Source organism: Magnolia sinica, chromosome 16 (assembly GCF_029962835.1).
Source record: "Magnolia sinica isolate HGM2019 chromosome 16, MsV1, whole genome shotgun sequence".
NCBI classification, from domain to species: Eukaryota; Viridiplantae; Streptophyta; class Magnoliopsida; order Magnoliales; family Magnoliaceae; genus Magnolia; species Magnolia sinica.
This window is the reverse complement of record NC_080588.1, coordinates 50275787-50292065: the sequence shown is the minus strand read 5'-3', so window position 1 is coordinate 50292065 and position 16279 is coordinate 50275787. Positions and strand designations below refer to the sequence as shown.

At 37.3% G+C, this 16279-nt stretch overlaps 1 protein-coding gene across 1 annotated transcript in view; it reads left to right on the top strand.

The window, feature by feature from the left end:
- Positions 1 to 1430: 1430 nt before the first annotated feature.
- Positions 1431 to 16279, top strand: part of LOC131228834 (uncharacterized) — a 53516-nt gene continuing 38667 nt past the window's right edge. Inside the window, exons 1-2 of the mRNA XM_058224688.1 lie at positions 1431 to 1472; positions 2043 to 2123. Of these exons, the coding sequence (XP_058080671.1) occupies positions 1431 to 1472; positions 2043 to 2123 (123 nt within the window). The remainder of the gene's footprint in view (positions 1473 to 2042; positions 2124 to 16279) is intronic.

Here is a 16279-nt window from a genome sequence, read left to right as displayed (position 1 = left end):
ACGACAATTATTAAATGTACATATGATTTACATGTCATTTTTTTAATTCGAATAATTTATGTATTCCATGTATACGTGAAAATTACAAGTTATGATTTATTTCTTTAATTGACTTGTTTATAATCCACATTTGCAGTTGAGTCAATTTCTGATCATGTCCTCCTCAAACCGGAGCGTAGCGGAAGTATGCAGTATACTTCATCAGCTATTGCAGATGGACTTTCCGGTCATATCTTCTTCTAGTAGAGCCAAAGAGATACCCGACCTGGTCGATGAGTGTACCGCGGAATATATCAATGACGACTCATATGAAAGATTATACCATCTTAAAGAAATTTCGGAGCTAATGGAGGTATATAACCGTGGAAAACTTGATATGGAAGATGCGGCTTTGTCACTTGCACATCTGAATGGAGTCCCAAGAGACCAGAATTCTCCTATTGTGACTGGCATGTTGGCTGTAACAACGTCGAATGCTTCACACAACATGACATATGCTTTTAAAACGTACGATAACTTACGCAGGGAGTACTTCGGATAGTTTACCTCAAAGTTGTTTCGTATTACAACAAAATATGTGTATTTAATATACAATGACATGTGTAATAAAATTTTCAAGGGTTATAGATTAAAGTTTACAGTTTTATTATATTTTACTTGCATTATAGTGTAATGGTTTAATCATATTTTAATAATCTCTCTAAGTATAAGCACAAATACATTGTATCATCAACACTACTTGTATAATGTTTTAGTATATTCCACTTGCATTACAACAAAATATGTGTATTTAATATAGAATGACATGTGTAATAAAATTTTCAAGGGTTATAGATTAAAGTTTACAGTTTTATTATATTTTACTTGCATTATAGTGTAATGGTTTAATCATATTTTAATCATCTCTCTAAGTATAAGCACAAATGCATTGTATCATTAACACTACTTGTATAATGTTTTAGTATATTCCACTTGTATTGACATTGTTTAAATTTATAAGTTCGTAGCTTGCACATATTCAGTGATGATACCAGGTGGGAGACCACATCGTTCGCGCACTGGATCTACCCCTTCTACCCGTGATGCGATGGAGATAGCATCGCCGTCACATGTTACATCGCAGGCATCTGATCCCTCGGTCGCGCATACACCGGGCATTGCATGTAAGTTTAGACATATATTTCTTTTAATTACTTCTGTTTATATTTAGACTTACATATTTCTTTTACAACAGCATCGTCGACCAGCCGACGAGGACGTGGACCCATGCGTGGGTTGCTTTTAGAGTGACTTACGCGTGAGGGTAGGGTGATGGTAAAGTTCCCACAAGACTGCATTAAACCTATTGAGAATAATGTCAGGTTGTTTACATCGAATGTCGGTGTCTTATGCCGATCTCTGATCCCCCCACCACCTCCCGTTGGGTAGACATGACAGATGATGTGCAGCAGTTCATTCGTCAGCTCTTTCAGGTAAATTTTAGTAAATTAAAATTTATTTTATAAAAGTTTATTTACGGTTAAGTTATTTTCTTAATACGTTTATTGCCTTAATCTATTATTTACGAAACTATAGGATAAATTTGATTTGGATTTGAGTGTTCCACACATTTCCCATGCCGTCGATGACATGGTCAAGGAGCAGTTCAAGGAGTACTGCGGTGACTTACACAAGCGGTATAAGTGATGCATGAGCCATGAGGAGGGCGTACTGTCCACACTGCTGCACGTTACCCATGACGACTGACGGATACTCTAAGAGAGATTTTCGTTTGAGTCTTTTCATGTAAAATTTACATATTTACAATATCTTAAGGTAAAAATTAAATTTGTAATTAATGACAATGTATTATGAATAATGTGTTCAGAAGAGGAGTAAAATAAATTTTGACAATAGAAGAAAGTCAGAAGTGAACCACGTACCTGGTTCAAAGTTATTTGTACAAGTTCGTCACGACATGATAAGAAACTACTGGTAATTATTAAGTTGATATATTCTTTCCATGCATTTATATTAACTCTATTGTCCTTTCGATTGTGCAGCGAGATTCCGTCACTGGCCATGAGCCCAGACTAGTAGACCTCTACAGAGGGACTTACTGTCGGCAGGCAACGGGATCTTGGGTACATCCTAGATCTAGCGAGAATTGGATAAAAATCCTTACATTGTAAAAATTAATTGCATTGAATTATAATAATGTCATTTGTTATGAAAATTCATATGTTTTAATTACAAGCGGTGATGGACACCTTATGCGGTCAGCCCACTCCTGATGGTACTCAGCGGAGTGAGCCAGAGATCCTGGGTAAGGTACTTGGCACCCGTTCTATATATGTGCGTGGGCTTGGCCATGGTGCCAAGCTCATGACACTTGCTAGAGCTGCCTCCAGTCGATCCATCGTCATTGGCGAGAGCGCCATACGCCGAGTTGAAATCGCAGAGAGAGAGAGAGAGAGAGAGAGAGAGAGAGGTTCAACAGCTAGGGTCGTCGTCCATAACATCAGAGAGCAGCTGGAGAGGCAGAGGGAGGAGCAGGAGAGGAGGATGGAGGAACTGACGAGGTAGAGGGAGGAGCAGGAGAGGAGGAGGATGGAGGAGCAGGCGAGGCAGAGGGAGGAACAGGAGAGGAGGATGGAGGAGATGCGCGTGGAGCATAAGCGATGGATGACGGAGATGTTTCAGGCTCTCGCTGCACGCTTACCCACTGATGCCCCACCACCTCCGCATTCATTTTTGTGATTTTTTGTATTTTATTTATGATATTAAACTTATATATATTTATGCATGAATGAATGTGATGTGGATAAGATTGTTTGTGATTGGATGAATGTAGTTTATGTTTGGATGGATTTACGTAGTTTCGGTTTAGATGGATATGAATGTGAATATGATGAAATATATTATATAACATGTGTATATCAGGAAGAATATGATGAAATATATTGTAACATGTGTATATTAAGAATTTTGTGCTGGAAAATTAGAAAAAAAAAAAAAAGAAAAAAAAAGAGAGAGAGACGTTTACCTACGAAACATTTCATAGGTAAAAATTTCATCCATGTTTTTACCCATGAAAATTTTCGTAGGTAAAAATCTTATCCACGTTTTTTACCTACGAAACTTTTCGTAGGTACAAGTCTCATCCACGTTTTTCCTACAAATATTTTCGTAGGTAAAAGTATCATGAAATATTTTACCTACGAAAAAATTCGTCAGTAAAAGTTTTTTACTTAAAAATTTTGTAAATATTTTTACCCGCAAATAAAATCGTTGGTAAAAGTTTTTTACTGACGAAAAAATTTGTCGGTATAAGTTTTGTAAATATTTTTACCTATGAAAAACATTGTCGGTGAAAGTTTTTTACTTATTTTTACCTACGAAAAACTTCGTCGGTAAAAATCTTGCTATTGCATTTTTCATCAATAAAAGCCTTTCCCGTCGGTCTTTTACCGACGAATTTTTTCATCGGTAAAACTGTTTACCTATGAAAAAATAGCATTTAGCGACGAATATTTTCGTCAGTAAAAGTGGGTTTTCTTGTAGTGACAGGATTGTTAGTTTCTAGCCAGCTCTAGTGGTGGTAACACAGATAATAACACCAACCATTAAAACCTTTCTAACCCCCAACGTAATTATTATTTGCCATCCCAACAGTTGATAAGGTCTTGAATGAAAAACACAAATATCAGCTTGATCGAAAACTTTTGTAGCCCCTGATAAGTTTTCAATGGTAGGGGATCAATCACCACTATTTACTGTAGTATGGCTCACCTAAGAGTTGGATCAGTTTCATTTGTGGTCTCATGCCCTAAAATGAGATGACAAAACAGGGACAGAATGGATATAAAACATATAAATCACAATGGGCCTCACAGTCCCAAAAGCACCAAGCTAGATTAGCTTGATCCAAAACTTTTGTAGCCCCTGATAAGTTTTCAATGGTAGGGGATCAATCACCACTATTTACTGTAGTGTGGCTCACCTAAGAGTTAGATCAATTTCATTTGTGGTCTCATGCCCTAAAATGAGATGGCAAAACAGCTGAACAGAATGGATACAAAACATATAAATCACAATGGGCCTCACAGTACGAGAAGCACCAAGCTGGGTGGCTCTCCCGAACCACCGAAGCCGCGTCCATTTCAGATGGTGCGGCCCACTGATTCTGAGATATGGCCGATTTTGGGGGTAAAATGTTCAAAGAAGAGAGCGATAAATGCAACGTTAATGTCACGACGGGACCACTATGCTTGACCCTTGACAGTGGCTAGAGTCAGGCCCGGGCCTGTGACGGGCCAATAGAGTTCAGCCCGAACTCGACCCAAGCCTGAGCCCGAGTTCAAGCCCTTCTCAAATCGGATGGAGAGAGACCTAACTGTTGCAACAGCCACAAGGCCGCATGTTTGGTTCGGCCATCGAGAATGATGTCAAATTCGAGGCGGATCCCAGCGAAAATCCAACAGTTTTGCCGGAGGGGATTAGGGGATGCCGAAGGCGGTTTTTCGAAAGAGGGAGAGAGAGATGATGTGAGGGTTGAAGATTGGAAGATGAGAGGATGTGGGGACGTGGGTTTGTTATAAGATAAAGGGTCGTGTTGGTTGTGAGAGATGTATTTTTAAATCCTAATGAATCGGGCCGGGTTGTATGTGTCAGCCCGGCCCATTTACAGCCTACGTTTTAGTGTATTAAGTAAACTTGTCGGGCCCACCGTGATGTATGTCTCTTATCCATGCCGTCCATCTGTTTTTTCAGATCATTTTATAACATGAACCCAAAATTGAATTATACCTAAATCTCAACTGGATCACACCAGAGGGAACAATGGGGATAATGACATCCACCGTTGAAACCTTCAAAGAGCCTAAAGTTATGTTTATTTGTTATCCAACGTATTCATAAGGTCACACATACATCCAAAAACACATTATCAACTTGATTTAAAATTTCCGTACCACTTAAGTGGTTTTCAACCATAGGTTTCCTATGATGGTCCACTTGAGTTTTAGATATGCTTCAATTTTAAAATCATACTTTAAAATAAACTAGCAAAATAGGTAGAGGGCTTGGATTAAAAAAAAAACATCATCGGTGGGCTCACAGAGTTTACTCATTATGCCTACTCACTCCACACGTGTTAACCACGCATGCAATTGGCACATGTGTGCATGCTTCGGGCAGCACGTGTGACATACGGTAGCCAGAAAATCAGGTGGGTCCAATGAGCATGTGCGCTCACATGTAAATTGAATTTGGGACGTTGGTCCATACATTATTCATGCAAGTGTGGCCCACTTGATGACCGGACCATCTTATTTTAGAGATGGCACATTTATGAGCGTGTAGGACGGGCCGATGCCGTGACGGACCTTGCGTTTACTCTCTTCTCACCATTCAAAGCGCGAGTTGGGCAATTTCACGCGGAGACGCGGATTGCGTCCTACCCCCGCCCGGAAGGCAATCCGTCTGGGCAGGGCTCTGTGGGGCCCACTGTGATGTAAGTATTTTATCTACTCCGCTCATCGTTTTTCTCAGATCATTTTAATATGTGATACTAAAAATGATATAGGTCCAGAGATTAGGTAGACCACGAGGTGGGGATTGAACGTCCACCATTAAAAACTTCCTGAGAGCTGGAGAAGTTTCGGATCAAGCTGATATTTGTCTTTTCACTTTATCCACGTCTACATGATATTATGAATAGGTTGATGGTAAAAAAAAACATTACAATGGCCCTTAGAAAGGTTTCAACGGTGGGTGTCATTATCACTACAGCTTTCTTTGGTGGGGTCCATTTGAGCTGTGGACCTGCTTTATTTTTAATATTATATGTTAAAATGATATGAGAAAAATGATGAACGGAGTGAATAAAATACTTACATCACGGTGGGCCCCACAGATCCCTGCCCGGACGGATTAGGCAATCCGCGTCCTTCGTACGAAGCGGATTGCGTACTGAATAACTCAGTAGGCTACGCGTACTGAATAAACTCTGTGGGATCCAGTGTGATTTACGTATTATAGCTACTCCGTCCATCCATTTTACTAGATAATTATAAGGCTAGAGAATAAAAATAAAGTATATCTAAAGCTCAAGTGAACCACACCACAGGAAAAAGTTTGAATTGAACATTTACCATTGAAAATTTCTTAGGGTACAAGAAGTTTTGGATCAAGATTTTTTTGTGTTGTCCCTTCATCCATGTTTATGTGATCTTATTAACCGGTTGGATGAGAAATAAACATTACTGTGGGCGCTATAAAGGTTTCAACGGTGGAAATCACTATTCCAAATATTTGCTATGGTATGGTCCACTTGATCTTTGGGTATGCTTAAATTTTAGTCTCAACCTCTAAAATAAGACCAAAAAATGTTAGAACGGCATGGATAGACCATATGCATTCGCGGTGGGGCAAACAGAGTTTACTCAGTACGCAATCGGATTTCATTTCATACGGACTCGAGTTGACTACTCACCTATTTTAAGAAACACACAAGCTCTGTGAAGCCCGCCATATATATATTTTTAATGTGAATCCACTCCGTCCATCAGATGATAACCATTATTTTAACCATATGTACAAAATATCATCCCGGTAAAATAATTTTATGCGCCAAAAAAATGGGAATAATATAAACTTTCTACTAAAGACAGTAATTGCAAGTGTTGTGGGTTACTTGATATTTGGATCAGGTTGATTTTTATAATTTCACTTTATAGCGGTTATTTACACCTGATTAACCGATTTGATGAAAGATGAACATTATGGTGGCCCCACACACAAACCGATGGTTGGTAACCCATCTCCATTGTTCCCTGTGGAGTGGACCACCCGAGTTGTAGATCTTGCTGATTTTTTCATCACAGCCTTAGAATGAAGGGCACCTGATGTACGGAATGGATTTTACACATACAGTATACAAGATGCTGGGGTCCACAAGCTCAAGTGTTTTGGGCACTTTTTAAAACCGGTGTGGCAGAGGATTCCGGTTTGGTGGTGTTGATACGCAGGTCATGAGAAATTATCACGAGGCATCCAGTAACACAAATCAAACCGTCCAAATTGTGGTGCCCACCATGGAAAGATAATCTTCCCAAAATAAGGCGGATTGAACAATCATAACCATTTATTAGCACACACTAGTTTGCTGAAATCGGGTAGTCTAAATTAGGGATACCTATTTGGACGGTTTAGATTGAGTTAAGCGGATTCTATATGTACAATTTCTTGTTGCCTGTCTATCAAATATCCCACCTCCAGAGCATCAAAGTTTTTCTTTCATTTAGATGATGAACGAATCATTTGACCAGTCGAGCTTGGGGTCTACGGCTTGGTGTGTCCATGATGGGGCACGTATGGCTGAGCTGAAAAGTGATCCGAACGTCCATCTAGTGGTTCCAGCAATGAACGACAGAAGTGCACCACTCTCACATGGGTAGAGTATCCTATCCGTCCGGTTAACTACATTCAGGTGGAGCATACAAAACAAAAATGGTTAACAACTGCAGGGTTTTTAATGAGATACTCCTCACTGGTTTCTAAAGCTATGTGAAGCCTAGTTTTAGTAGTGTTTGCACACATGGCTTTGTTGGAAACATGTACTATCTAAAAGAAAAAGGAAACACAAATATATGGGAAAAGGTACAATGCGCTCGACCTCGTGATAAGCTCCGGTGAGGTCGAGCTGTGTGGGCCCCACTGTGATACGTGTTGACCATTAACACCGTGCATTTGATGGGTCCCCTCTAAATTATGGATATCCTAAAAATCAGCCATATACAGAACTCAGGTGGGCCATACCATCTAAAATCATGTGAAGACATCGTTAAAACATATAAAAGCACTTGGTGGGGCCCACTAGACTTTTGAATGCTGCTGAAACTTGGTCTGAACCCTCATCCAAGTGGGACACACATAATGGATGGGCTGGATTTGTAAATCACATCTCGGTGGGCCCAAAAAATGATTATGAATGTTTTAATGGTGCACGGCCCCTCCCCACTTCTGTATGTGGTGTGGCCCACACAAGTCATGGATTGACTTGATTTTTGAGACCTAGGCCCACGATGGAATGATGCATCCGATTGATGGGGTAGATGTTCGAAACACATCATAAAATGTTATATTATGACAAACTCGTGCATATGTACGAGGCTGGTTTAAGGGGGAAATCAATCATAAAACTAGTTAATTGGGCATGTGCACATAAGATTGACATATAAGTGGTGCAAATCTAACATCGATAGGCTTGGGTGGGTCCTTTTTTTATAATCTTAATGGGTTTGATTCTGTATTTTAAAAAATAAAATAATAATAATCCTTTTTAAATTAGCTTTTTAAAACCATTGGATGTGATGCACTTTCTAAAGCTATTTTTCTTAAGGAAGACAAGTCGCCTCAAATTCAGGCGCATCTTAACTCCATCTATTCATGTTGTGGTGGGATCAAGATTCACTCTCTCCCTCTAAGGGGATGATCTTTTATGGTTTTTATAAAAACAACAAAACCACTCTTCTCCATTTTCTCTCTTTGAAATTATATTTTTCTCCTTCCTTATATTTGGATATGTATGAAAGTGTCATTGTGGTATTCGTGTTAGGTTTTCAGGTGGCTTGTGCAAGCAGTAAAAAACATACGCAGGTGATTGTATCCTGCAGATAACATGCTGGAAACCTATTGCATTGATAGAGTCTGCCAAGGGGTGAGAACTATTTCAAAGAGAGAAACTGTGTACATGCATCATTCCAACAAGAAATTAAATTCGTCAAAATAAACAAGTGTGTTGTTACATATCTCTTTAATTTAGTGTTGTTCAAATATTTTTAATACCACTGTTTTTAATATGATAATGACACAATTTACATGATAATGATAACACTACAAAATTATGAGAATTAAAGATGTTAAAATCGCTATGTTTGGTGGTATCACACATACAATTTTAGGTATGCAAGGTGTACTAAACTTATGGAAATATCTTTTATCATTGTAAAAAATTTGATGATGATAATTATAAAATTTTCGGTAAACATGGTCAGGTAAATATTGTAAAATGAGCAGTAGTTGTAAATGGAGAATTGATAGATGATTTTTTTATTGTTTGAACGGAGATCTTTTGGTCAGTGATGTTATTATTGCTAATGTTTTAATAAAGTTTATTACTATTTGTAATAAACAATTATGATATATGAACAACTAAAGACTAAATGTATTTTTTATTAATATTTATTTCCTACTTTAAATTTTATTAATTTAGATTTTTTAAGGATTTCTTATTTAAAAAGCATTAAATAGCATATTCTCCTTCTTCTGCTAGTAAAATAATGATGATATAAATCTAATTGATTTGATACTTTGGAGACCATTATTACATATATGAAGGTTTGATGTATTTTATTTAATTTTATTTATGATTTCTTTAGAAAGTTACAAATTTACATGCTCAATGGGAAAAGTTATGATTTTACTTGTTTTATGAAATTAAAAATTTTGGTTAAAAATTAAAAGAGAGAATATTAAGTATATAAGAATTGAAAGAATACAACATACAAGATTTTAAGAGTTTTTACAGTAAACATGACATTGAGAGATACTTTATGGTCGGAGTACTTCATAGCTAAATGGAGTGGCTGAATGTATGAATCATATATTTATGAATTGTATTAGAAGCATGTCGAATTCCGATAGGCTTGAATAGTACTTTTGAAAAAAATTTGTATGACTATACCTAATTGGAAGATTCTAAAATTAAAAAATTTATTGATCAATCATTTTTTAGAACTTTCTATCATGATGATTTTTTATAATAATGATTTGCTATGGATTTTCAAAGAGTCAAGGACTAAGCTGGATGAAAGATCTAAAAAATAATTTTCTTCTATATATAGATTGAACAAACGGGTACAAAATAAATAACCCTACTGCTTATAAGTTACTAATTAACTGATATGTTATTTTTAATAAAAATTTTTGAAGGAAGGAAAAAAAAACTACCCAACTCGGAGTCACATGAGATATTTGAAGTGGAATATTTTAAAATAGTTCAAAATTAACTTATCATTTTAGAAAATTAATAAGTTAATGATATAATTTAAGATAAAACTAATGAAAGATGTATAGAAGAAATACTAAGAATTAAAACTCGAAGTGATTAAAATTGACCTAAGAGAGTTTTATAACTTCTATATAATTTAAGAATTATGTTATAGCTTATGTTTAATAGGTGGACATTATGTGACCATATTGCTCATAAGTTACTAATTAGTTGAAATATCATCTTTAATGAAGACTTATTGTAGAAATGCAAGGAACCACCCAACTCGAAATCATATAAGATAATTGAATTAGAGTATTTTAAAGAGCAAAATTAACTTGTCATTTTAGTAATTTAGTAAGTTGATGATGTGATTGAGGTGAAAGGTATATAGAAGAAATACTGAGAGTTGAAACTTAAAGTGATCAAATTTGATTTAAGAGAATTTTATAAAATTTCTATTTAGTTTAAAAATTAAAGGAAGGACATGAGGAGTAACATCAGGATCATACCTCCCACATTTATGGGAAAGTATGATGTGGGTAAAAGGGAAATGACAATTACAATGATGATGGGCAATCCAGCACTAGCACATTTTTCATCGTCATTTCCACGACACTGTTATAATTATGGATTGGAACGACATGTTGTAGGATAGTGTATGCAACCACCAGTATCCGCGATCCCTGTTATATCTTCTCATAATGCAGGCATTTTCATGACCACCCCAACCAAATCCGCAAAGGCCTTCTCAACCCTACTTGAGACTACAACAATAAGGATCACCCCAGCGTACTTGAGACAACCGCAACAGCTACAACAACCACAATACTAAGTTAGGCCTCCTCAGTATCCATAACCAAGGCCAAGGAATCAGGCACTGTGACCACCTACTCAAAGGCATGTGTATGTCCTAACCTCATCCACAAACAATCATATTCAATCATATGAGTATATACCTCAACAGTATGAAGACTCAATTCGTAAATACGATGATCCAGTACCATCTTAGGATGATACGATGCAGACATGCAATGACACCGCACACCAAACAGAGGACCTAGCTCAACCTACAGATAATACTCCCTAGTCTGACACTAAGGTTACCAGGAATGTAGTGGTAGGTACTATAGTTACATTTGCATCTTTAATGATAACTTTATTTAATTCAGGAGCATCACACTCCTTCATTTCATGTTATTTAGTATACTCGATTGGGTTATCACCTGAGTTGTTAGATAAGAAATTAGTTGTAGTAACCCCCTTCGTAAATCTATAGACCTAAAATAAATATGTATGAATTGTCCCATCATAATTGAAAACAAAACTTTACCGGCAAATCTCATAGTCAATGTGTTCACAACCCCAAGTGTAGGGCTGCGATGTAGTAATAATCTCAGTAAGACCGAGGTCGAATCCACAGGTACTAAACCTTGTACTTAATATGAAAGTAACTAGAACTAGAACTAGAAGAAAATATAGTGTAAATTAAGAAAATTAAAAGAACAACAGTGAATAACTCCAACTAAAACTTGTAAAATTCAAAGGTGGGAAACTAAGGTGCTAAGGATCCACTTGTAGAGATCAAGGAGATCTATGCTTGATTCATGAACACAACTGGATTTAGATTTCCATCTTCATCTAGTTGGAAGATATATTATTAAAAACCAAATCTGAACTTCCTTTGATCTAATTTTCAAGAGATGAGAGGTATGAGAATTAGAATTGATTCCATCACAAAACCATGCCTATGAGACGAAGCAAATAACAAAATTTAACTAATCCACATCCAATCTAAGAGAGAATTATGAACGTTAAGAAGGATTCCGTCACCCTACCATGCCCATGAGACGATGGTGAAAGTGGGGATCTTATGAGCATAACTTCTATACAAGCATAAAAATACTCAAAGCTATCGCAGATCCATTGTAATTTAAGTCACAAGAAACCATTAAAAATTATGAATATTCCATATAATCAAACTATAATCAAAGAGAGTTCATAAAACATGAATCAAAGTTGTAGAAAACACCCCATCACGCTACAAGCTTCACCTCTTAGCCCTAGCTAAGAGGTTTAACTAATTATAGACATGATCAAACTAAAGACTCTTAAAAACATAAAGGAAAGAAGGAAAAAAATAAAGAGGAAGGATAGGGAGAACTCTTGGCCGTCCACTTCTCTCTCTCTCTCTCTCTCTCTCTCTCTCTCTCTTCCTCCACAGCTTCACACGTCCCTCCTTGCCTCCACGGCTACCTAGATGATCCTCTTCACGTTATCCTCTCTCCTTTTATAGCCACAAGGGTCGGTTTGGGAGGCTGGAGTCGGTGAAGGTTTTCGCAAGAGAAGCCACTTGCGCGGCTCACCTTTCGTAACCCGACTTGGCTTTTCTGGGTAGTTTGGGACGCTGATTGTCCCAACTTTTGATTCCACCTCCATGGTTAGGGTCAATGGCCCCTTTCTAAATTTATGGACAGTCCAGATCAACCAGTCGATCAACACCCTGATCACACAACTGGCCATAAGTCCCAGAACTCGCGGACGTGAGCCATGTGCACGTGATTGCGTTGAGGTGTTTGGTAGGCCCCACAATGATGTTTTTGGTGAAATCCACCCCATCCATTGGATTCTCGGCGAAAAATCAATCAGGAAAGGGTGGTTTTGGTCGAGTTTGGTGCGGCCCACTGTATCAAATCTTCCCACCGTTCATCCTGCGTTTGAACATGATTTCCGTGTGTACATGTGCATGGGTCCAAGAAGACACCTTGGGTAGGGTCTTGGCCACCCCCCCAGGCCGAATGGACGATGGAGGTGGGCCATTACAACTCACAATGGACGAACGCCCTCCCGCTGTGCGAAAACCGTCGGGTTAACCTACTTTGACCAAGATGCTCGGTCTAGTGCAGCTCGGCCGTGCACATGCTGTGTACACACATCACATGTGTGGGTCCCACGGTGATGCTTGTGAGAAATCCGCTCCATCCATTCCGTTCTGTCATCCCATTTAAGGGGTTGAGACTAAAGTTGAAGTATATGCAAATATCAGGTGGGCCTCAAATCAATGATTTATAGGCTTATCTGTCCATTGGGCCACTTCCACAGGGATCCAATAGCTAAATTTCGACGTGTACAGTTAATTTAGGGTCCTTGAGCCAGATATAAAGTTTTGAACCAAACGAATGGTGGGAACCCGTGATCTTGCATTCAAGACACTTTTCAAGCCTTTTTAACTTCAAACACTTGGTTTTTTTCAGATCTTTAGCGTGTGAATTCTTCGATCTTGGTCCTCTAAAATTTGTCCCTTGTCTTGGTAATTTGTGAGCATCAAATCCATGCTTTTAACACCCTTTTTCAGTCCAAGTTCTTAAATTCACTTTTCAACAAAAACATGATTAAAATAGAACGTTAAGCATTATCATGTTCGTAAAACCAAGCAATAACTAGGGTCTAATATGCAATATTTGACTCTTAACAAAATTCTTAACTAGCATTTTTCTAATCCCGAGCAAAGTATGTGAAAAATATTTTAAGAATTACAGGACAATTTCTATAAACCCGTGTGATTTTTAAAAAATAATCTAGTCAATAGAATTCTAAGATACGTGAATGTTGGGCATTACTTTCACCTAGACTTAAGGGCACGGTAAAGTTCATAGTCAAATTCAAAGTATTAATCCATCGATTAGAACAATTCTAAACATTGAGTTCCAAGGGTGCATAGTGAAACCTGAACTTATCACAATCAAAGGTTCAATTCTTTATTTTCATGATAACATTGATAATCAAAAAGAGCATTCAGGATAACCATAAGCTAAACCAAAACTTGCCTTACAGTTCAACTTTTCATTCTTCTAGCTTTTATTTTTCCATCGATGGCTTTCACGTTATGTCAATCTTTTTAACGATCTTTAATAGGTAGCCCTTTTCGACGACAACTATTTTTTAGTTGGGTATTTTTTTTTTAAGTCTTCTTATTGAACATGATGGACAAATTCCCTAGGTTGGTTCCTTCCATGCTTAGTGATTATCAAGTTAATAATTCAATATCGAACTGAAACCTTAATGTATAAGCTAGATGTGACATGAGAAATCATGACTCGATCAATGTTTAAAACTACTAATCATGTATTAACAATTCGAATTTAACTGTGAAAGCTAACAGATAACTGAATCCAAGAGTCATAAATTACTAACATTATGTATCTTATACTTCTAAATCAAATATAACTGTCAAAATCACTTTGAATTCATAAAAATTTTCAATTTTTTTTTTTAAATTTTCACAATTTTTTGCTCAAGACCAAAAAAATACTGATTAAGTAACCTAATCTCTTATCCCCAACATAAAATCTATATTATCCTTAATGTAAAAGATATAAGTATGTAATGCACATGAGACAACGAAAGCAAGGGAGAAGTGATGGAAAGATAGTACCTGATGAAGAGGTTAAGAGGCTTTTTCTAAAGAGATCTCAACATGAGAGTGAGTCAGTACAAGAGTGAAATCAACAAAAGCAAACTATCTTAGAACGACTAGAAAGCAAACTATCCTAACGGCATAAAGCCAACTATCCTAGGATAACAAAAAGCAAACCACCCTAGTCCTATGAAAGCAGGGAAAAATCTACTTAGTCTTGCCGTAAGGTTCCTCTTCCGGCCAATATCTTGATAAATTTCTCAGTAGGTTTCTCAACAAGATCATCCAAAAGCCCTTTTTGCAATAGGCTTGGATGCCCTGAAGCATGAAATTCCAGAGAAATTTATGGACCTCATCAAAAAATTATCGTTGCATCGCCTGAGGTATCCAAAGTATATATGATTCACCTGTAACAGAAAAAGTTTCAATGTTAGTACTCCATGGTGAATCAAAGACTACAGGTAGATAAAATTCAAAAAAAATTCAGTGGACGATGTAGCCTCAACACATTTCGAAGTTCCAGACCTCGGTTTAATTGTCAGTTCCTCCTCCCTTAATGGTAAACTTTTAGGATCTGGGGAAGGAAGGATTTCAGAGTAAGGGTTCTCTCAGTTCATGACAACCACTGAGGTATTGTCTTGTAAGGCATCCACTATTTCTTTTATCATGAGATCATTTGAATCTACAAAGTGTGTCAAGCAATCATCCAAGGAGTTGAAAAATTTTAGAATGAAATTTGTAATGAGTTGCTCAAGGACTTCATCGTCTTTAAAAGTCGATGGATGCATGCTCTCTTACTCCAGCCCTTCACAAACAAATTGAGGGTCAGTAAACGAAGTATTGATGTGAGGACTTTGTTCATTGATACTACTCAGAAGAGGCATTGAATCGTCAAAATTTAATGGTTTAGATGGTGATCTCAACTGGGTGGTTTCAAATTCCATAATCTTATCGGGCAATTCGTCTATCTCCCTAACTATTTTATAAGTTAATTCAGGAGAGTAGTCTAAACATGCATCACAAAGGGTGGAAGGTTTAGGTGAAAGTGGTTCATCCTCCATATTTTAATTAGTCACTATGGTCGACAACTTCTTGAACCTCTTGATCATTAATACTTGTCAAACTTGAGATTGAATCCCAATACACATCACCTTCCAATTCAGTGCAGTACACACTTGGAATGGGATCGCTTTCCTCACATTCTGTTCCTAGATTGGGTTGAGGTTTAAATGAACTAACCTCTTCTTCATCATTAAAATCAGGCGTGTCATGTGAGTGAAGCGTGTCAATATCATTATATTTGAAAACCAACAATGTCTCTTGATTATTCCTTTGGACCGTCATCGAGATCAACTCATCGGGAAATTGAGTCATATGCTCATTATTGGATTCCAACTCCTTATTTCAAATTTCAGAGTTCTCCATAAGTAAGTTAGGATCACTCTCCTCATATTGTGTTTCTGGATGGAGTTGTGGCTGAGACGAACTAGCCTCCATTATCTCATCATAGTTGGGAATCCAAAGGAGTAATCAACAAAATCAATTTACAATTCATCTCTCCAATGTGTCAAGTTGAAATCACTTTCCTTGTACTGTATTTGTAATTTGGGTTGTGGTTGGGATGAATTAGTCTCTATTAGCCTATCGAGGCGTGATTTAAGTGCTTCTAATAATTTCTTCATGTCAGTAACATAGTCTGTGTAACTCTGAGATGACTCCTCTTGGATCGTTTCTGGTAGATATTCAACAGTAGCTAATCCAAGAGAGTTTTCACCATGATGTTTTACTAACTTAACTTTAAAATATTTCTGTTTCCATTTATCATAATC